This window comes from Galleria mellonella, unplaced genomic scaffold (genome assembly GCF_026898425.1).
Source record: "Galleria mellonella isolate WM207_F2 unplaced genomic scaffold, CSIRO_AGI_GalMel_v1 utg300, whole genome shotgun sequence".
Lineage (NCBI taxonomy): Eukaryota > Metazoa > Arthropoda > Insecta > Lepidoptera > Pyralidae > Galleria > Galleria mellonella.
This window is the reverse complement of record NW_026442068.1, coordinates 3,193,802-3,217,487: the sequence shown is the minus strand read 5'-3', so window position 1 is coordinate 3,217,487 and position 23,686 is coordinate 3,193,802. Positions and strand designations below refer to the sequence as shown.

General features: G+C 32.5%; 1 protein-coding gene and 1 long non-coding RNA gene across 2 annotated transcripts; one reads left to right on the top strand and one right to left on the bottom strand.

The window, feature by feature from the left end:
* Positions 1-16,526: 16,526 nt before the first annotated feature.
* Positions 16,527-19,058, bottom strand: LOC113509098 (50S ribosomal protein L27). Its single transcript, XM_026892380.3, has 3 exons — positions 18,903-19,058; positions 18,652-18,815; positions 16,527-17,038 (listed from the first exon to the last, which is right to left on the bottom strand). The coding sequence occupies exons 1-3, from the start codon at positions 18,952-18,954 to the stop codon at positions 16,835-16,837; spliced, it is 420 nt and encodes a 139-aa protein (XP_026748181.1). The 5' UTR covers positions 18,955-19,058; the 3' UTR covers positions 16,527-16,834.
* Positions 19,059-19,693: 635 nt separating this feature from the next.
* LOC128200869 (uncharacterized) lies at positions 19,694-23,644 on the top strand. Its single transcript, XR_008252934.1, has 3 exons — positions 19,694-19,944; positions 21,721-21,846; positions 23,043-23,644. It is a non-coding gene; the product is annotated as an uncharacterized LOC128200869 (long non-coding RNA).
* Positions 23,645-23,686: the final 42 nt, after the last annotated feature.

The following is a 23,686-nucleotide window of genomic DNA, read 5'->3' as shown; positions in this document are numbered from 1 at the left end:
TAAAACAAAGACATCACGTGCCAAGAGATGATAAAATAAATTTTGAACATCCCCCATTACAAAGCTAATGGGCTGTATCTCGAAAGCTAGGGAATAAAAGATCCGTCGATTAGAAACTTTATGTTTGCAATTTTCCCGAGCCTCCCCCTGGAGCCTTATAAATGTTCGTACAGATTATAGAAACCCGGTATGATAAATAAATAAGAGATTTGCATATGATTTATAAATCTACAAAGTTCAGTAAAATCCGACGATTTCTTAAATAACCTTGTACCTTCTGTACCGTCCATGCTTGCTGTATTAGTTTTCTTATATTATATACGTGTATATATGTGTGTCCACAAATAAAATTTATTACATTTTATTTACTGTGAATATAGTTGAACGAAATGAAAGTGAAATACACCACCGACATTAATATGGGGTATAACTTAGGTACAGTTACCAATAAATTGGTAGGTTAATCTGAAACTAGAATCTAAAGACTATTACCTGAATGGACCTAGTAATATGGAATCTATCGGAATTTCCATTGCTTTGAACTCAATCAGCTGCAGTAATACGGTATTGTCGACTGAATTAATCGCAGATCAAAGGAAGTATTCCAATTGATTTAATACCTGCAACGTACATACATGTGCTGGTATGTTAATTAGTCAAACTGCCTTTCGGTGATAACATCAAATTATTATATAAATAAAAATTAATATTCTAATATCTTCGCACTTAATTCCTTGTGGAATTGGTAAAGAAAATGAAATAAAGTAAAAAAATATTAAATATTATAGTTTGGTATTTAACTACAATAGTGACTTAATTGTTTTTTATTTATTATTTTTATAGAAATAAACAAAAATTTTGAGAAAAATTTGTATTTACAATTTTTAACAGATATCAAATAAAAGCATGTTGCTAATTCCATTGCCTTTTTTTAATCTTGCCTTATATTTGCAAATCCTTTTTATAAAGTTGACAGGACTTAATAAGGATAATACCTGTGGTATACGTATTACTCATTTATTTTAATAAACAATTTTTTTTTTATACAACTTAGAGTGGCATACAAGCCGACGGCCCACCTGATGGAAAGTGGTAACCGTTGCCTATAGACATGAGCAGTACCATGGACATAACAGAGTATACTGTTTCGCCCATGATACCCCCCATGCTTTGCCATTCCTGAGGACTTAGATGTTATTCCTCTGTACCCTGTAAATTCACGCCTTTAAATTATTATATTATAATATACACCCTTCAAACTGAAACACAACCATGCAAACACAACTGATTCACGGTAAAAACATGAATGGGACAGAGGTACCCAAGCAATCGACTTTTGTACAAAGTCTCCCTCTGGTAAATTTTTAACTATCTGTATTCCGCGCTGTTGCCCGTGTAAATCGGTATTAATTTAAAATATAACCTATCCGTATACCAAGTTTCATTCAATTCCATCCAATACTTTTTATGCGAAAGAAATATCCATCGATCTATACATGTATGCATCGTTATAAACTTTCACATTTATAAAATTAATAATATTTAATTGATAAAGTAACAATAGAAAATAATATTTACCTTTCACAAAATCTTACAAACAACGGTTTAGAGAGATGATTTTTCACTCACAAATTACAAGTATTTGGTACGAGACAATAAGTCTTTATTAAAAAATGAAATTTTAAAGTGAAACGACAGCCTTTTTAGGGATCAACGTAGCGATCAAATTAAAAACGATGGAAATTGACAGTCGCCGTGAAAACATATAAATCTGAAGGCTAGCGGAAAATTAAAAAGCTTCCCGAGGCAGGCGCCGTTTGGCACGGCGTTGAACCGGCAATAATCAAGCAATTCCACATTATCTACTATAGCTATAGACAAGCCTCTAATTTAATTTTTTTTATATTAACACACATTAGATTATTATTGTATGTAAATAGTGCTGTATGTTCCCGACACAGAGTGAGCCATCCCTTCCTTTCCCGTAAGTGCTGTAAGAGACGACAAAGGAACTCGTCGATTAATGGTCGAGGAATGGGCCTAACTGCAGTTACCACGCGTAGCAACTATTGGCAAAACACTCCAATAGCCTATGTTCAGCAGTGGACAGTTAACGACTGATATAATAATAAATAATGGCTAATAATTATTATGATTAAATAAACCTTGTTCTATTAAGGAAATGGTCAAGGGTTTCCAGAACCGGCGTCCATAACATAGATGAGATGATTTAAGAAATTGCATGAAGAAGCAGTATATGTATAGATAGAAGCTTCTAGCAAGATAAATTACAATAGAAATAATCTTTATTGAAATAGATTTGTTTAATAGCTCTTTTAAATCCTCTATTTTTTTGATACTATTGCTGAGTTCGGAATATTGTTATCTGCATATATAATTATAATATTCACTGTAAAATAAACAAGTAAACTTGAGCAAACTAGTCCCCACGAGCAGCACCTGTATTTTAGGCAGCTTGATGATCTGGCCCACTGCGGATCTTTCTGCCGACCTTGCAAAGAACCTAAAAGATACATACATTATATGATTATTCTTGCCTGTATATTTTTCACGTATAAAGCACACAGATACATGATACACACACACAAGCACACAGATAGATGCTGCTGGTTTCTAACTATTATATACTAATTAAGTATTATATGTAATTTAGTACTTTGATGTTTTTTTTTCTATCATTTTACCGTAAAACAGGGTACTCGTATCTTATTTCGCATTCCGTCCACTTCCAATAGCATACTATGTATTTTCTATTTTGTAAAATATAAAAATAAGTGTCATTATTATTTAAGGTTTCCAAAGGTAGTGTTGAATGTTTTTCATTACACATAGTTATAACGACTTCAGTCCATATATGTACCTCGTACCATTTCATCGAATTTCGATATCGGACTTATAGTGTCGTTTTGGTTAATGATGCACTAATGCGTTTATACTGTTGCCATTACCCGGGAAGGCCACTCAAATGGCTCATTAGTACAAGTCAGTAGGTACAGTAGTAGTTATTTTAACTACACTAAAAGGAATGCTTAATAACCCGCAGTTATACACATATAATAAAATTGTAACTAAACAATACCTATAAATATTCATAGGAAATATTTAAGAAAAAATAATATATAGTGTTTTAATAAAAGCAGTAGATACCGAAACAGTAATATTTTTAACCTATCACATCAACCTCCTAAAAACCATCGTAATCAATTCCTAATATTTTTTTACGATGTACCAACTTACCTAATTTTAACTGCACCTATTCACTGGTACCCCGCAAGCGGAGTTACCATTTCATCATCATCCATCAAAAAACAGATTTCTTTTTATGATTAAATAGAACATACCAATAAACTTTAAGAGCAGTCATAACGTAGTATGGCAACGTTGTAATTATCTCTCAAATTTCAAACACATTTGACCATTTTTCAATATTCCTGATTAATTATTTAAAGATGCTCTGTTAGCGAACTCAAACTTTTCTTAAAGAATACATTACATATTAAAATAACATATAAGTCTACCACTAAAAACTGGAGCTACTTAATATTTTCCTTCAAAATTTTTCAAATACATTTTTGTCATCAAAATCCAAATTTTCTATGTAGCAATAGATAGATTTTTTATATTTTTACATGATTTTTACATGATTTAGGTCGCAAGGAGAGAACTTTTTAAATAATCAAGAATATTTAAAATTGTTAAATTACTTTTGAAAATTAACAGAAAATTTACAATTTGGTAAGCTGAAATTATGAACTCTGTTTAATTCGTGTACCAGTATGTTTAATGCAGGCATCCCTTCGTACAGAATTTCAGCCAAAGTTCTATTACTACTCTCTAGATTTTTAACAATCCGCTGTCCACCATATTGTTCCAAATTTAAAAATACCTATCTCTCCCGCTAAATACAACATTATCTGAAATTCTGAATGCACATTTGGACTGGCATTGAGTAGGCTTATGGGACTTATCGTTTCAGATTTTATGTTTTCGGATCGCGCTTTAGGGATGTTACCTTTATCGCATTTGCAAAATAACGTGGGAAGAAATAAATTTTATGCAGTTATTTTTTGCTTCTATATTAATCATATGAAGTACTTCACTAAGTATAAAAACAATACCGGTATTATAAATTCATAATTAATTATTTAATTCTGAACATAAAACATGAATTTTTTTTTGTTGTTTCTTTTCTCTTATCAATATTGAAGGCAAAAAAACTATGCCTATACAGCCGTTACCTTCAGTAACACACATTTTTACTGTTACGTTTTTATAAACATTTTAATATAATAAAAAAATAGACATTTTTGGGCTAACAAGTAATATTTTTTCAATGCTCAATTAAAATACAAGTGTCACCATTACCTTTTATCCGAAAACTTGAAATCCTTGCCCGGTACTAACAAGAAATAATGTGTTACTAGTAGAATATAGTCAAATTCGTAATTATTATTAAATAGTAAGAATTATTACAATACGACATACGATGTCAACATAACTATATTAAATTTTTATCTCAAAACAGATTTTCCAAATTGCACGACTAACAGAATGTGAAAGAGTTTAATTAATCGCCACAAAAAAATAGACGATTCCATTCGAAACGTATAAATTTAAAAGATGGCGGAAAATTAAAACAGCACCCGCGGTGCTTCCGCCTGAAAATAATTTAATATCAAATATACAATGTTACGTACCAACGAACAACACAGTGCACAACAGGAAAATATGCCATAAGGTTCGTTGTGTTGCCGTCATAAAAATTTTAGAGTTTTACGTAAATCTTGATTTTTATACTATTTACTATAAAGAAAAAAAAAACCAAAAAACATTGAAAATATAAATTACATTTGTATATACTATAAAGGTGGCGGACAATCATACAGCCCGTCTGATAGTGAACAATCACTGTAGCCTATGGACGCCTGCAATACTAGGGGTATCACGACCGTGAAGAAACTTAAATACACTCTTTTTAAAGAACCCCATACAGTAGTCTCTAGAAAACCTCTGCAGGGAGCACAGCCTGAGCGCTCGCGGGAGAAAACTCCTCTGAAATAAAATAAAACATTATAAAATATTTAAATAATTGATCTAAACAGAACAAAATAACTAATATAAGTTCATTCTAACCAAATGGTAAGCCGGAAAAAATGTGACATCCTCAAGATTGTTGTTAGTTTTAATTGTGTATTAATGTTAGAAACCTTCTTGTTTACGATAACGATATACATATTCCATTACAATTTTTGTACACAAATATTATGAAATCAGATATAGTTTTTTCGTGCATATATTATTTGTATATTTACACGAGTATAGGAAAAAATCGGAGGAATTAGATCTCGCGGTAAAATACCTATGAGATTGACAGGATAGTTCAAGACTGCTCTGGATAATTTTTCTATTCGTAAATATGGGTATACCCAAAGGGCAGCCTTATAAGAGAAATGGTGGCTTGTTATAATTAATAATTATTCAAAATACGAAACGCATTTATCTGAAATAGACATTGAATGACAGTAGGCACCTTTACATAATTATAATAGAATAGAGTAAAATAAAATTCAGAAGAAGAAAGCGGACATTTTAAAGTGTTGGCAGAAAATCTAATAATACTACCTCCAACAGCGTCTGGGATCAGACAATTTATCAATGACAGTAATTTCCTGAATCATGGTAAAATGTCCAACCAATATAATGTTTATTGTATAGTATATCTCTGCTACACAATACTTGTATGATTTTAGTAGATAATTTTATTTTTTAAGCGCAGCTTCATGTGAGAGACATATATATAATATGAGTATTTGTTTTATTAGGGTCCATAAATTATGTCATACATATACATACATACATACAGGAAAGAGGTCGAAGTGAGTAAAAAGGGGTGGGAGGAATCATAAATTTCGTGATGTTACATTTCAATGTCCATATTTAAGTATTAAAAAGCGAAATTTTAACTACTGATGAAAACTTTAAAAAATTTTTACCCCTATTTGTAGTTGGAAATAAAACTAATTTCGAAACTGCTGTTTTAAGATCACAAAGATACACACATTTCGACTATATACTTATCTCTTAATTCAGGCAAAGTAAATACTTCTACAAATCTATTTTGTCACTTTCATTCAAATTAGGAATTTAGTGTAAAGGAAAGAGACGAAACAGTTCAATAGATAAAATGGGCTCATGATACATTTGACGTTTTTATGAATAACGCAGTAATAGTATATAAATACTTTTGTACACCACATAGCAAAAGACAGTGTAGTAACTACTCAGTAATTTCCATCAACAAGAAACCATGGACCTGGAATGACCATAAATCCGCGAAGAGAACATTGGGCATCATAGTGCCATCAACATGACTAAAGGCGACAGTTACCACTTTCTATCAGACGAGCCGTTAGTTTATTTGCCATTGTTAGTATCATAAAAAAGTACATTCAACACAAAGCTGACAAAAGATAAGAGACTTCAACAAAGGTGCGATAAAGAAATTAACCGGGGAACCCGGCAAACAGCTTAATTGAGTTAACCTGTAAATGTCATGTCGGAATCAACCCTTTTTAACGCAATTTCATGCACGCGCTTGTAGTATGTACCTATCTCTGCTAAGAGTTCACTTATTCTCTGTCAAGTTACAAGATCATTAAAATTGTTAAAGTAATCCAGACTATTATATTATAAATGTAAAAGTGAGTATATTTGTGTATTACTTCATACAGCCTTAACGGCTTAACCAATCATTATAAAATTTGAAATATACGTACTTTATGAGATTAAGAAGAATTTAAACTACTTTTTATCCTGGCAAGTAAATATATTGGTTATCGGTCATGTGGACGAATTCGTGAATAAAAACTGGTTATACAATAAATTACCGATGAATATTAGGTATTATCATGATTTCAACCGTTAAGTGTCCACTGTTGAACATAAGTCTTAATCGCCTTAAAGTCCTAAGCCACCAGTTTCACTGATGCCATTCAAAATATATGATGTCGATTTATCTAGTAGGTTATCGTCCTACAGTGCGTTAGAAATTTTTATCATATTAATCATTATCTGTCCACTACTGCATATAAATCTCCCTCTATTGGGGGTTTTGTCAATAGTTGCCACGCTTGGCAGCCAGGTTGGCAAACCATTAGGCTTTGGTGATGTTTTAAGAGGGGCATTGCTTCCTATCCCTCGAACATTAAGTTTCCTTAGTTGCCTCTTACGACACCCACGGAAAAGGAAGAGATGACCCATTCTATGCCGGAACCACAGGGCAAAATTAAACTTTCACCAAACACCAATTATAAATAAATATAGATAAACGAAAATACTACTACTTTTACATTTATAGGTACTTAGTTAAATAAATTAGGAAATATCTTCCACAAGTCCATAATTTCATATTTCGTGAGCGTTTTTCCTTCATTACATATTTTTCGAGAGAAGAGTCTAATCTCCAGCTTGCTGAGGCACGCCCTGACTGTCTCAGGGAATTAAATTATGCCTTTCCATGAATATTAGACTCGATGTCGTAATCTTTTTGCGTTATTTAACCGAGCCTCCCCGGTTACACCCAATGAATCTTGATATAAAAAAAATACAATGAAAATAAACGACTTCAACTTAGATGAATGTACTACAAACACGAACATATGTATATGTGATATTTGTAACACAACTTCATTTTTAATAGTAGGTATAAATGTATGTTTGTGCATAGTGTCTATGTTTTATTTTATCTAAATTTAGGATATTTGTGAGGATATTTATTTACAATAATCAATCAACTACAAATTTTAGAAATAATCATAAAATTTAACAACCCACAATCTACAGTAAAACTAAAATATTTCATTATGTAACGTTGACAAATTCCATCCACGGGGGAAAGTAAATAATCACGCCAATGCATCCGTTCAGGCATGCAACGCTTTAGCCCTTGGGTAGAGAAGTTTTTTTATCGTACAGTCGAGATAAATGTCCGGTTAGCGGGGGTCCTACGTTGATTTATACATGGACGTCCATCAGAGCAACGAATTACGAAGGCACCGATGTAAATCACCTAGCGTTGGGCCGAGCCGATACGGCCCTAATACGTTTTCGATATAAATACGAATTCCAAATTGCGTGGGATTCAATCCTTTTTATTTTAGACGCTTTTAGAGATTCCTTCGTTTTCACTTATTAAGTTGCTTGTATGGAGACGCATTTTATATATTTGCAAGTATGCTAATTTTGTATCAGGACTCTTTCTATGTTTACTTTAAATCGTAGTCTAAAGAATAACAAGCCATAGAAAAAATTCACTTAATAAATCAGTATTTATAATTATATTCTCTATACTTACTCAAAAATATCAATAACCATTTTTACTAAGTTTAAATTTTGTATCATTTGGATATATTTAACATCCAATAAAAACTTTTAATTTCACATGCACAGAAGATACGTGAAACAGCTAAACTAGATAAATGTAACAAGTAAAATTTTAGGAATATAATTTTAGCTTATTTAAACAAATACAACTCCCTCTCTCTCGCAAAATTCTTTAATTATAAATATAATTGTATAACTCCATTAACTTTGTTTTAATGTACAATATAAAAGTCCTTTTATATTTACGACATGAAAAGTTGCTTTACTTTAATTACATAAAAATAAAAGTATTGGTCATTAAAACATTGCTCTTTAATCATAAAATAATAATAATAAAAAGCCCTCTCCTTGTTATAAGACCAATGTTTATTGTAGGGGTAGGTCGTATATTCAGAAGTTGATTGTTAAACTTTGAAACTTTTTTGACAAGTAATGGCACATCGATACTCTCTTGTGCTAACGGTGTTTTTCTACTCTAGTAGCCTAACGGTACCTACAAAATGCGATGGTTTTTAGGAGATACTATGACAAAATAAAAGAAATACATTGAATACTCTTTTTCCCATTTACTGTAATAAATATTGAGGTCACAGTGATTTTTCTTAAAAAATCTTTATACCTACTCACTACTGCAAACATATAATAAACACATTATTTTGTATAGTGTTTTAAATGCATATGAATTCATAATTTTTATGAACGATTCCGATTTCATTATCAACTTTGTGTAAGTACAAAGTTATAATATTAGGTACTTATAAATAGATATTATTTCTGTTACATATTTATTTATCTGTGCAATAGAAACTATTTAACTTGCTTACTATAATTCTGAAAGTGATACAACAATGATATTCACAAGAATAGCGACATCACTCGAGACTTTCATTACGGAAACACTGCGAGTGTTCGGCTTACACTGTAATTGGAACGGAACGTCTACACCTTACTTTTGTGTGAAATAACGACTTTATTTTAATGGACATATAGTCGTTACTTGAGTGAGGTATCCGATGCACAAATGTTTTGCTTTTAAAAATACCTTGGAAGCCGAGTGGAGGCTCGAGCGCTTTACAATCGGAATAGGGGTGAAAAATGGAACGTCAGACTTGTCTTTCACGTACAAATGTCTGTTTGGGTATAGAGACTGCTGTGTTCGATAAAATTGTATTAAATAGATGCACATTTATTAGCTAATTTTCTCATACTGATCTAGATTTTAAAACAGTACTTAATATGCCTAATTTATTTCAATCGTAATAGAGAGAGGTGGTAACAGGCATGTTTCTGTATATTTCCTCTTTTATTACGATGTATAACAAAATTTTATACATTAGAACATTTTTATATATATTAAAAAAAACTTCAATATAGAGCTGAGTTAGTTGTTTTTTTTTTCTTTTTTTTTGCGCGAAGAAGCATCCTGTAATAAAGATGTCAAGTCAAGTATATATTAGAGTTTACAGTAGTGGTATCTAAAGCAAACAAGTAAAGTCTGATCTTTCAAAGATAGGAAGAGATTTATTCTAAAATTTCAAAGATATCTGATATTTCTTTTATTTTTCTTATAAGTTATCAGATATAATGTGACCCTTGTGGCTATAAATAATTTTTCTCTATTTAATATTTCAAATCCCAACCGTTGCTGAGGCCTGTCACATAATATTTATTGAATTAAATCACTATTATCTATACAAAATAAGTGGAAAAACATAAATGGATACACCTAAATCATTCCGTGAAAGCTCATGACAACATTTTCAGGCAAAAAGTTTAATTTAGCACTTGAGTTATACTCAACAGCGGGTGTGAGTGTTATTGGGCGAACACTGCAATATGGCTGCCGAGAAAAATTACAAGTGGGAAATCTTGAGCACCCTTCGACTGCACCGAGGGGAATGGCGCGAAACTACGCGATCATGTGTCATATTTGTTATATTTCATGTGGCACAACACTGACTTGTTATGGTTTTATCATTGTTTATACTTAATTCACTCGATTAGCAATTAAATATATTACTTATTTATATCGTATGGCGTGTTTATCGCCTTCCTTTAATTCCTTATTAATTATTAAATATTAAAATGTGAACGATAACGTACTTGATACCATGCCACTGAAAACTATGGTTCTCGTGGAAAACATTGAAACAGAGCCAGGACACACTGTTGTATATTTTTTTTAAATCACGTGATTCAACAAATGTGTCAATACCCAAATATATTCATTAATTTCAGTATTTATAATACGTAAAGTGTGTATCATTCTGTGTATTATTCTTACAGTACATATAACATATATGTACTGTAAGTAGATACACACTAAAATTTTATTTTTTATATTAATTGAATATAACAACAGTTATCAGATTAATTGGACAATAATCAATGGCGGATTAGCCACACAGCAAGAGTAGCAAATACTACGGGCCCCCGCGCAATTGGTGATAAGCCAATGTTTTCTGACCGTAAAAATTACTGTCAGAAAACTGTAGTGGTGAACTTTCTTTTTCAACATTAAAACGCGTTAAAAATAAGATACACTTTGAGTCAAAAACGTCTGGATCAAGGTGATCCAAAAGAGCCTTAATGGATATTGAATACGATTTATTCAGTGAAGTTGATATAAATTTGGCCAAATTAAATCAAGATTGATTTTTTTAATATCATAAACTTGATTACCTAAAGCAAACCAGGAGCTCCTTAATTGAAATTTCTACAGGCCCCGCGCTTGCTTAATCCGACACTGACCAGGGGCTTCTAAAAAACCTCACGGGTGCTCATGCACTTTTGCATTTTTTTCAACTAGGTACATCATCATTATTACATCTGAAAGAACTACTTGCTGGTCAAGCAAACGCCACCTAAACAACAAATAATGAGATGAGGATTATTTTAGTTGTATTATGATGTCTAGCGTCATGAGTGATCCGCACCGACTATTTACCTCTCGTGGTTGCTAAAACCCCCGAGCTTCCACGGAGTCGACGCCCCTGGCAATAACAATTTAAGATGAAGTGCGGTCAAAAGCTTAGTCCCAAAGTCAAAATCATAAACCTCTGAACTTTCAAACTCATGCTAAGATCCTTTAAAAATTATTGTAACGTGCTTCCTATTTCGAAGCATACAACGAAGGTGATCTAGACATTTTTGAAACCAGATAGCACCACACTCTCTTAATTATAGTCGAAATAAAGAAATAGAATTAAAAAAATAATGCTTTCTACATCTAAACAAGTTACACCGTTCCTTCAATAACTGTTCAAGAAATGCAAATATTAAGTTGTAAAACGAAACCTGAGTATTTCCATATTATTACCAACGGGGTCGGCGTAGCTTCTTTACGATGAGAAGTCAACTGTGTGCTCTTTCTAAATAAACAAACGGCACGTAGTATCAAAGCCAGTCTGTTACTATAAATTCTCACCCTCCTAGCATTATCATCCAAAATGATATATGCCACAGGGGAACAAGAAGGAAATATTAGGTACAACTAATTTTAACCAAGTATTTTTATGATGAATATGAAAACCTTTAATGTATATATTTGGGATTATATACATGTAATCCAAATGAATCTATTAATTTTCTAATGCTGGGATAATCCGAGTCACTCAACATCCTCATCATATCAGCCATATCCACAGCTGAACAACAGGCCACCCCCATTAGAGGGGTTTGGCAGTAGCTATCACGCTTGGTAGGCGTGCTGGCAACCACAGTTAGGCTTTGATGATGTTCTAACAAAGAAGTTGCTACCAATTCCTGCCACGGTAAAAGAAGGGATGGCCTATTCTATGCCGGGACTACACGGTAAGCCAATCTCTCATGAAAGATATTACTGGAATGTATTACTTATTCCATATTATTATTCAGCTTAGTACAGGAACTTATTTCAAATGTTTCTTTTCTTGTACTTTGTTGCATTGTGCTTTGTTCCCCTTATTCGACTCTAACGATATCATGGGAATCAAAATGAATGGTGACACATTTGTATTTTTACTCCGTCAACATACACACACAGGTTCGTTTTTTATGATGAAAATGGAATGGTAACCCCAGTTGCTCTTCGATTTGCACGTGCGAAGTTATTATTCTTTTATGTGATATCTACTTGGAGTGGCAAACAAGCTGACGACCCATCAGATGAAAAATAGTAACGTGGCCTATACGAATAGACTTTAGATTATATAGATCATCAAGCCTCAAATACCGGCCAACTTTTTGTCATCTAATTGTCAAATTAGCTGACTCGTTATTTTATCAGTGTTCTATATACTTACACATACAATGTATCTAGACATATTATATAATAAATAAAATAAGTGTATATGCATTGAAAAGATGCAGAAATATTATGACATAATAAATATAGAAATTGGAAAGTAATCACTATTAACTATTTACCACGCATAATTAATTGTATAAAAAAGTTAACCCGTTTTTCTCAAAGTATTTCTATGGATACGTTCTATCTATATAATCTAATGAGTAAACATAAAGAATATCTAGGGCATCACAGAATACGCTGATATTCATGGTAGATACCCAACATGTGTTGCCATTTTTGCGAATTAATATGTTAAGCCATTCGAAAAAACTCGATCACTCGTAATATCAAGAAACTCCTATTATAGTTAAATATTATCCCCATTATTTATGAAAACGTTAATTTTTACGCTAATTTCTCAATTTGAAAGAAAGTGGCAAAACACTTCAACAACTAAAATAGGTTTGTAGGACGTTACAGTTTTTATGAGTAATTATAACGCGATTTTAAATATCATCATGGAATAAAAAAAAATCTGTAGATACGAGTATAACAGCAAATGTACAGGCCAATTTCTAGCCCGATCTTATATTTTAAACTCACGGGCACACTGATAAGCTCCAACTGGCTCCAGTCCGGACCGGTCAACATCCGGACCGGCCGGACGTCATTACAACTCCGGAAAATCGGCAATCTCCTCTCCCTACCTGTGATTTTTTATGCTCCTGTTACTTACATATGGCGCCAAATGTAGTAATATCTGTACCTACTGGTTACCTACCTATCGATTAACTACAGAAATATGTAAGCATAACTGTAGATACACAAACCTATCCGTTGATATTCATCCTTAAGTGTAATATTAAAAAGAAATTAAACTAAATAAATTGATTCTATGAAGCTTTGCTGTTCGTGGTTACACCCTTGTTACAAGGTATTCATTTTTAGTTATGGTCTCAAATAGCCCTATTACTAGCAATATACCCTGTCAAGTCGACCTCCACGTGGTGCTCCCTGAAACCATCGTGGTTAATTCTAGTTTAATTTCAAGGTGAGATAAACTGACCTACTTTCATCTGTCATCTCTCACTGGTACCCCGCCAGTGTATACCGATAACTCAGGCGGGGTTACCATACCATTATCACTCATTAAAAAAAAGTGTTCATGGACAACGGTAGCCCTAATATTTTTCCAAGAAGATCAAAATATACAACGAAAGAAATTCATTGCATTTATAATGGATCTTATTTGTTCGTATGGATGATCGTGTTTATTTAGGTACTTACCTAAGAAAATATTATTTGAAAGGGGAACTTCAAAATAAAATAAAAACAAATAGGTACATAATGTATCTAAAACTTTATAAAAGACAACTATGTAGTAATCATGTGTTTGCATGGCTGTGTTTCGGTTTGAAGGGTGTGATATGGCGTGAATTTACAGGGTACAAAGGAATAACACCTGAGTCAACGCATGGCATCGCATGGGGGGGTATCATGAGCGAAACAGTATACTCTGTTATGTCCATGAACTGCTCATGTCTATAGGCGATGGTTACCACTTTCCATCAGGTGGGCCGTCCGCTTGTTTGCCATTCTAAGTTGTATAAAAAAATCATTAATTAATGATTACTTCATAGTTGTCCAATCATCATCATCATCATCATCATCTCAGCCATTATCCGTCCACTGTTTATCACGGGCCTCCCCCATAGATAAGGAACATTCCTATGCCACCTATATCTACTGACTCCCTACAATCTAGTGGGAGGTCATCCTATTTGTTGAGGCCGTTTGCCAGTACAGAGTCGCCACTCAAGAACCTTTCCTCCTCATCAGTTATTTGTTCTTCAAGCTATGTGACCAGCTTGTTGTAGTTCACTTGTCTAACGTATGTCACAAAATAAAAAAGTCAAGTATTACTAGGTAATAATTTGTAAAGAAAATAACAAATTCATAGCACCATAAATTAATTTAAAAACCCGCACAATGACAAAACAGCTAAATCCAACTAAACTGAATATTTTCTAAAGCCATACAGCGCTCCAGTCGGCAATATTTTGCGATTTATACCCAACCACGGGATATTTATTAGACCAATAAAATTTGTCCTTAACTCACGGTAGCTCCCATTTTCTTCATATAACATTGCAGCGTGTGTACATAGTACGTATCTACGAATGTAAAATGCAAAGTTATTACATCCAACTTGTAGGGACCTATTTAGGTATATACATATACCTCCTCTATTTAGATAATTTTTTAATGGGTGATAATGGTATGGTAACCCCGCCTGCGCTAACGGGATACGCTGGCGGAGCACCAGTGAAGGGTGATAGATGAGAATGAAAAACAGGCCAGTTAGCCTCTCATGGTGAATTCATCAGGAATTAACCATGATAGTTTCCAGGGGGAACCGCGAGGAGATCGAACTGGTTGGGTATATTGCTAGCAATGGGATTTTGTCTCCATTACTAACAATCCCTGTCCCCCCTATTTAGGTATATTATATATATTTTTCTATTAATAAATGATAATGGATTGGTTCTTAGTACATTATAATGTAATGGTAACCCCGCCTTCGCGGGGGGGAGTGGATTGTTAGTAATGGAGTCTAATGAACCCACTGCTAGCAATACACCCTATCAGGTCGACCTCCACGTGGTTCCCCCTGGAAACCATCGTGAACAATCCCTATTTAATCCGTCACGATGGGCTAACTGGTCTGCTTCATCCTCACCGATCATCCTTCACTGGTGCCCTGCCAGTGTATACCAATAGCGCGGGAGGGGCTACTATTTCATTATTACCCATTAAAAAAAACCACCTACGCTATCTGTATACGCTGGAGGGACAGTAGTGAGAGATAATGATAGGTGAAAATGAAACAGGTCAGTTGGCCCAACGTGACCAATTCAACAATAAAACAATCATATTGGTTTCCAGGGGAACCACGTAGACGTCAGCCTGATATGGTATACCAATATAAATAAGCAATGGGGTTTTTATAAGTGAAAATAGTAACCCAACCTGCACTATCGGAGATCCAGTGAAGTATGATAGATTAAGATGAAACAGGCCAGTTGCTCCATCGTGACGAATTCAACTAAAATTTACCGAAATGATTTACAGCGAAAACCGCATGGAGGTCGACCTGATATGCTGTATTACTAGAACAGCCTCATTGCTAGGTCCCTGTTACTAACAATTTCTTTCCCTTCTAGCAATAGAGTTGCGAATACCCACTACTAACAATTTCTTTTCAGAATATTATATTACATACATGCCTTTATTCACATAAGACAGCCAATAAAATAATCATAAAAAAATAATTAGGTACGAGGGCGACAGGATATTGCTAGAAACTAGGTCTAGATTCCATTGCTAGCAATATACCATGTCATATATCGTAAAATTAAAACAGTCAATAAAAGTCTATAACAAATAAAATACTTAGCTTTTTATAACGCTAATGGTGTTCTAGATAAGCACCTATAACATTCCAAGCTAAACTTATTTAAAAAAAAAACCTTTCTGAAATAGGTCCAACCAATAATCAAACCTGAAACCGTTAATGCTAAGCAACGTTCCTACCACTGCATCTTGGTCATTTCATCATAAATAATCTCCATTCTCCATTAAAAACTATAAGCGCCCTCTGTTAACACTCACTTGAATTATTGCAGTTCCATATTTTTCAAATAAATTGTAGTTCTTGGGAAATTCTCTAGATGTCATTTTTAAATTTATAGATACAATTTGAGAAATTCTGTAAATTTCGTTTTTTACATAATGAAACTTAGTATGTAATTTAAAATATTGGCTAATAAAATTAATAAATAAAACAATTCAATTTAACTTTTATATTTAGATTTTATTACTATTATATTAACTATTTACAGATTATCTAAACATACTGAACACTGATCAGTTTTTTTATAAAAAATTAGTATTTGGACTAACAAATCCTTTACTCAATAACAGATCAGTGTCTTCAACAATGCATTGAGGTGAGTCAATTAAATGTATAATTTCATATAACCTGCTGAATTCAAGTGACGCCCTCTAATGAAGGCACAATATTAACACACTGAAACGGCTTCATTGACTAGGTTATACAAAATCATTTTAAGGATCAGACTATTATTACAGCTGGCTTGTTTAAACTTCATCAATAAGCTTAAATCTCTGGTGTTGAGGTTCAGGTATAACATTGAAATATTTCTTCAGTATTGTCTGTTGTTCACGACCACCGTATAAGCGCTGCACCCATGTATGCTCCCAATTGGGATCAAACTTCTCACATGTCACCACCACGCGGCCAGCCTCCATAGCAAAAAGAGTTCCATTTCGACCAAATCCAACCTGTACAATAAATAATGACAATTTAAAACAAAATTCGCAACAATCACAGCTTTTATTTTATTATTTCACACATTTATTATAATTCAAAATCAATCAATATAGTACTTTTAAAAGTTGTTAGAAAACATTTGCCAAAATAATGCATACATAAATATTACTGGTTTTTTGCTTATTACTTTGTATCTATGTAGATTTCAGAAGTAGGAAAACCAATAAAACCACTGCAATAAATCACTTCTAAATAGTAACTAAATTCTTCTAAATATATCTTGATATACAGAGTTTAAGTTAAATCTTCAGGAACACAGCTATTGAAACTGTAGTCAATTTCGTAGAGTAGTATTTGCATGATGCCAGAACCAACATACAGACATGAAATCTCAAAATTTATTATTCTAGATTATGTGACAATTGCTCTTGTTAAAACACCTTAAATCACTTTTTCTTTAATATCTCCTATGTATGGACATTGTCTAGTTACAATTTTATAATATTAATAAGATTAAACTATTCCAATAGAGCTTAATGAAAAGGAAACCAAATTTTGTTGAATTTGTCACAAAAATATTTATGACAAAGTTACACTGAAATTAAATTATTAACAGATTAACACATTCAATAATTATTTAGTTTATGAATTGTGCATACTATTATTGCTATATGGTCCTGGGATAGAATGAGCCACACCTTCCTTTCAAGTGGGTGTTGTAAAAGGTGCTAAGGGAACTAAATGATCAAGGGATGGACAGCAGCATCCTCTCCTCTATCAACCTTATTAAACAAGGGGCAAGGATTGTTAGTTATGTGGACTGCCAGTCCCATTGCTAGCAATATGCCCAACCAGGTAGACCTCCATGTGGTCTTCCCTGGAAACTATTGCTCTAAATTCCTGGTGAATTCAATAAGATGGGCTAACTGGCTAGCTTTTTCATTCTTACCTATCATTAAACACTGGTGCCCTGCCAACGTATACTGTTAGCGCAGGTGGAGCTACCATTCCATTGTTGTCCATTTAAAAAAACCTCTCTAAATATCACCAAGAGCCTAACTACGGTTACCCACTTGCCTGCCAAATGTGGCAACTACTAGCAAAACCCCACTTACGGGAGAAGCCAAGTTCAGTGGTAGATAGTTAAAAGCTGGTATATATTGAATATCAGCAAATCATCTTATAGTCCGATCAATTTAATACATATCAACATTTTCAATAAATGCTATTAGAACACGTTTTGTGAATGTTCTTTATAAAGAAACAGTAGAAAGCACTGAATAATATAAACTGTGTTTAACTCATAAATTGATAAAAATTGATTCTATGGGTGACAGTTGCCACTTTTTTCTCATTCCATATTGCATAAAAAAATATATATTTTTATAACATTAAAATCAAAATTCGCTTTTCTGGACAATTAGACATATAATTAAGAGAAATATGTTTCTTTTAAGTAACTTCTTATATGCAGTATTTACTTCTTGTAAGAGTATTTTATATTTACATTACTAAATAGCTAAGTTTATTTAGTAAACACTTGCTAAATCAAATTTAAAATAACTACTTATGTAAATTAAAGATTCTTAAAACAAAAAATCCAGATAATAAAGCACAAACTAACATTCAATCCAGGATGAAATCGAGTTGTTCTTTGTGTGGCCAGCATGTGTCCAGCTTCAACAAAGTGCCCATCCTGCACTTTCCAACCTCTACGCTTTGGTTTCACTTTACAGCTTGTGTTCTTCGTGCTACCACCAGTCTTCTTACTAGCATTTCGAACAAATTCTGCAAAAGTTCAAGATCCTATTACTCTCACTGATAAACAATTTTATAACCTAAATTCTAGGCGATAGGTGTTCATTAATAATTTACCTTTAAGAACGGAAGCAGTTTTATTTGCACCTATAAGAAAATTAAATGACATTTTACTGAAATTTTTAATATAGCTGAGAACAAAAATTAATTTTCAAAATATATTATAGCGATGCACAACTTTACTGACTACTAATTATTCGACTGAGCAAATCGATCGAATTATTCGAATGATTATCAAATCATTCGACTACTAATTTTATTTATCCGCTACTATTATCAACCGAGCAAAGAGGGTTGACGTCAGGCAGGTGGCCGGTCGTAAAACTAAAAACGAAGTCTTTTTGTAATATGGATAAAATCATATTACGCCGACCACAAATGATTGGGATAAGGGTAGGAAGATGATGATTATCAACCGACTATTAATATCATTCATTAGTAGCTATTGCTGTACGAGTCGACACGAACATAGCCGAATCGAGTCAATCGTAGATTTTTTAATAGATAAGACTATTGCCAATTTAAATTTAGTAAAAATTATCTATTATTAAATAATTGTCCATAAAAGTATATATAGTTTTTTGTAGAAATTTGCGTAAATACTTGATAGTGTTTTCTTCATCTTCGGCTTTTACTAAGATGGTAATGTAGCAGTAATGGATACAGACTATGGAATGAAATTAGTATTAGATTTAGAGGAAGGGTTTTGTTGTTATTTGTTACTAATTAGTAAAATCATTGGAATACGGAAATTAGTATATTACTAATTTAGTAGTCGATTTTAAAATTAGTAATTACTCATTAATCGAATTACAAAATCATCTCATCAACATCTCTAGTATATAACCAAGCGATATAAGAACGCAGTTCATCCAGCCACGTAAAACGACTTGGTCAGGAATACCTTACCAATGTACACAAAAAACTCCTTTCTTTTGTTATGTTGGCTAGCCCGATGTTGAAATTGGATATGAATAGGGTTATGATTATATTATATAGTAAAAAGTTTTATAGTAAAAACACGATAGAAGAAATATTAGAATTTTATGTCAAATTGCATGTTCCGATGCACATTTTTTTATCAAAAATAAACCAAAAGGTAACATTCATAAATACCTTTATTATTTTATACAATATTAGAACTCAATATCGTAATATTATTGATAGTAAATACACGTTTTCAACACTTCCTGTAATATATAAACAATTTCTAGAATAGATTTCTTAACAGACTCAATATTAATTATATATAGTCATATTACCACGTCAAAATAAAAAGAAATATACAAAGTTAAAACGGTCACGAATAGTAGGCAGCCATTTGCATCACATTTGACAGTATTTTTGTAAGTTGGCACTATTGTGATTTCATCGTTTAATTATATACCTTTCTTAGGTATACAATTACAAGGGATTACATAGAAGGAATAATAAAATAAAAACCGTAAATCATATGGTTGCCTCCTTTCTTCTTATGCAAATATAATAGTAGTTGCTAGTGTATAGAAAATGTTTGATATGTCAATTATTAGTCAATGACAAATTTTATTACTAGATTATATATTTGACACAGTTTATGTAGAAAGTATGCAAGCAGGTTGTATCTGAATTTGGTAGGATTATACGATCTTATAACGTTTTCTATACACTAGCCTGCTATAAATTGACAATTTTATCATTCCTTCTAAGTAATTCCTTATTCTTAGATCTAAATAGAGCAAATAGTCCTTATAGTAAAAAAATACAGGAGATGGGTATCAATAATATTTATTGAACATTTTGTATTGGTACCGGCTGTTGCTGCTTATCTATCACGTGACAACTGTTAACTGGACACAAACCTCCAGTCTAGATATTAGACAGCTTAACATTAATCTATCTCGATCTTGATATACATTGACTACCAACGCCCGCGCAATTGTAATGGCTACAAAATACTTATGCGGGCTTAATGCGGGCGTGCGTGCGTGCGTGCGTGCGTGCGTGCGTGCGTGCGTGCGTGCGTGAGTGCGTGCGTGCGTGCGCGCGTGCGTGCGTGCGCGTGCGTGCGTGCGTGCGTGCGTGCGTGAGTGCGTGCGTGTGGGCGCGCGTGCGTGCGCGCGTGCGTGCAAGCATGCGTGCGTGCGTGCGTGCGTGTGTGCGTGCGTGCGTGCGTGCGTGTGTATGTGTATTATGTCATATACATTAAATTATATAAATATCTGTTCTCTACAGGTTACTATGTTCGCTATGAAATAATTTTAGAAACGACAATATTGTGCTATATATCGTAAATATGAACATAGGTATTAAAAACATTTGATAACGTAATAGAGTCCGTCGGTCGAACACTATTTGGGATAATTAGTATAATAATTATACCTACTCTCGTTCAACTAAATAACATTGATTCTGTATGTACGTATTATGTAATGAAATACAAAGGTCATGTTAAACAGTATGTAGGTACCTACACACAGAGCAATAGAACCGAAATCAGTTATTTTTAAGAATTTATGTCTCTATTTATGTTCGTTTATTATCTGAAAATGTCTCAAGTAATTTTACTGCCTGCCTGCGCTATTGGCATACGCGTGGGGTACCAGTGAAGGATAACAGGTGATGATGAAAAGAGGTTAGTTATAGCCCATCGTGAGGAATTCTACCAATGTTTCCCAGGGGGAACCGAGTGGAGGTCGACCTGATCCTTAACAATCCCTTTCCCCCTGGAAGATATAGGTTAAACAATAATATTTTCAACAAGTGATGAGTTAATCTCACAAAAATCTGATTATTACATACTAGATTTTACCCGCGACATCCTCCGCGTGACCGGATATGTTTATGGACCAGAATAAAAAATAAACAAATAACCTATAGCCCCTTCATCCCATAGAGTACGAGTATACAGAAGCGGATTATCCTTCAGGAAAACTAGGCACGTGAATAAGGGCTTGAAGTTACAAATGAGTGCGCGCACCGAATTTTTAAACAAAAAAGAGTAACATAAAATTATTTGTTAGTAAGTACATATATGTTCTTATTGACAAGAAAAGGTTGAAATTACATTTTCTTTCCCTTGAGTTATAATTTTTATAATTTATAAATTATATTATTATTATATTTTTATAATAATAATAAATCATTAAACTAAATTTCTAATGTAAGTAGTATAATCATTTATTACATTTTAACATTTATTATATAAGTAGGTAGGTATTATATTTATATGTATTTATGTATTCTAAATATTAATAGTTGTAGCACTTCAGCTGCCCGCTAACGACATACTTTATTGGGTTGACTGGAAGAGATCTCTGTCAGAGATATTTTATATATTTTTATTTATTTCTTATTCCATAATATACTTAGTAGATAACATTTCAATTATGGACCCTGTTTATATATATATATATATATATATATATATATATATATATATATATATATATATATATATATATATATATATATATATATATATATATATATATATATATATATATATATATATATATATATATATATATATATATATATATATATATATATATATATATATATAATATATATTATAGCTATTTTTAAACAACGATATTATTAACAATTAATTTTCATTAACATTTTTATGAATGTGTTAAGTATTTATTTTTAAATAAATAATACATAACTTTAGTCATCAATATTTACTACTAGTACCAGATAAAATTTATACTTAATATAATGCCCGCTTGAGGGGCGCCGATGAGGTGTTTGCTTAGGCAGCTCTAAGTTAAGCCTCTAGGTTAAGCCATTAAGGTGAATAAAACAAACTCACTCATATTTATATATTTTTTTCTTTTTTTTATTAGAGCAACCAACTAGATATCTATTTTTACAATTTTTATCTTATGCAAATAGTTCAGGTATATAGTGTTGGCTTAATCACTGGTTACCACGGCATGCATTAATTTTTCAGAAAAAAAAAGGAATAATTTATTTATTGTAACCAAAAGAACATAAAAAGGCGTCGCTCATAAATATATAAGTAAGCTTGAATATACGCTTATTCACTTCGTATTAAAGAGGATGATTATTTATTTAGTAAAATGTTTCAGAACGGCAGATTTAAATGTATAATAATTACTATAATATTATGATTAATAAGGGTAGGTAAGAAAAATTTTAGTGGGAGTGAACTTTAAATCGATATAGCTCTTATTTTTTTTTATAACACAGGATCAAACAAACGTGCGGCTTACTGGCTGGAAAGGGTCTTACATGATCATCTAAAATAAAAAAAAAATATATAAGAAAAGAAAGATAATTTTTGAAAGGTTTTTGTATCCCTATTCAATTATATATTTCATGCCAGGGAGGGGTCCTGGTGCCTTGTGATACGGGTTCTTCGGATAACCAGTTTAGGCACCAGTTCTTTGCAACTTTAATGTATCTATGGTATTATTATAAATGATTCATTGTACTCAAAAAAGTTGTCAGATAAATAAACATTATTATATATAGTTTGTCTTTCATTTCTCCTTTACTGACATTGACGATTTTAGTGACGCTTCCAAGATTAAATACGACCTTACATTTTAGATTATAACTAAGACCAATTTACGTCACGCAATTGAATAGAAAATCCAAACAATTACAATATGTTTTAATCATTAATTTTGATTTCGATCTTAATTACTAAAAATATATTGTACTTGTTTGTAGAAATATCTAGTACAGTCAGCATTAAAATTAAAGAGATATTCGTGAGTAATGTATTTTTTGTTTAATGGAAATGGAGATGAAAATGAATGGAGGTTCCATTATTAACATTCCCCTTCCCCCAGTCACGTTTGGTTATTGTAACTACCACCACTTGCACC

Excerpts from the sequence above, each read along its gene's own strand:
- LOC113509098 (XM_026892380.3), bottom strand. The coding sequence starts at position 18,954 with ATGTCATTTAATTTTCTTATAGGTGCAAATAAAACTGCTTCCGTTCTT. Across the intron at positions 18,816-18,902 it reads AACTGCTTCCGTTCTTAAAG|AATTTGTTCGAAATGCTAGT; the intron begins GTAAATTATTAA and ends GAACTTTTGCAG. Across the intron at positions 17,039-18,651 it reads GATTTCATCCTGGATTGAAT|GTTGGATTTGGTCGAAATGG; the intron begins GTTAGTTTGTGC and ends TTTATTGTACAG.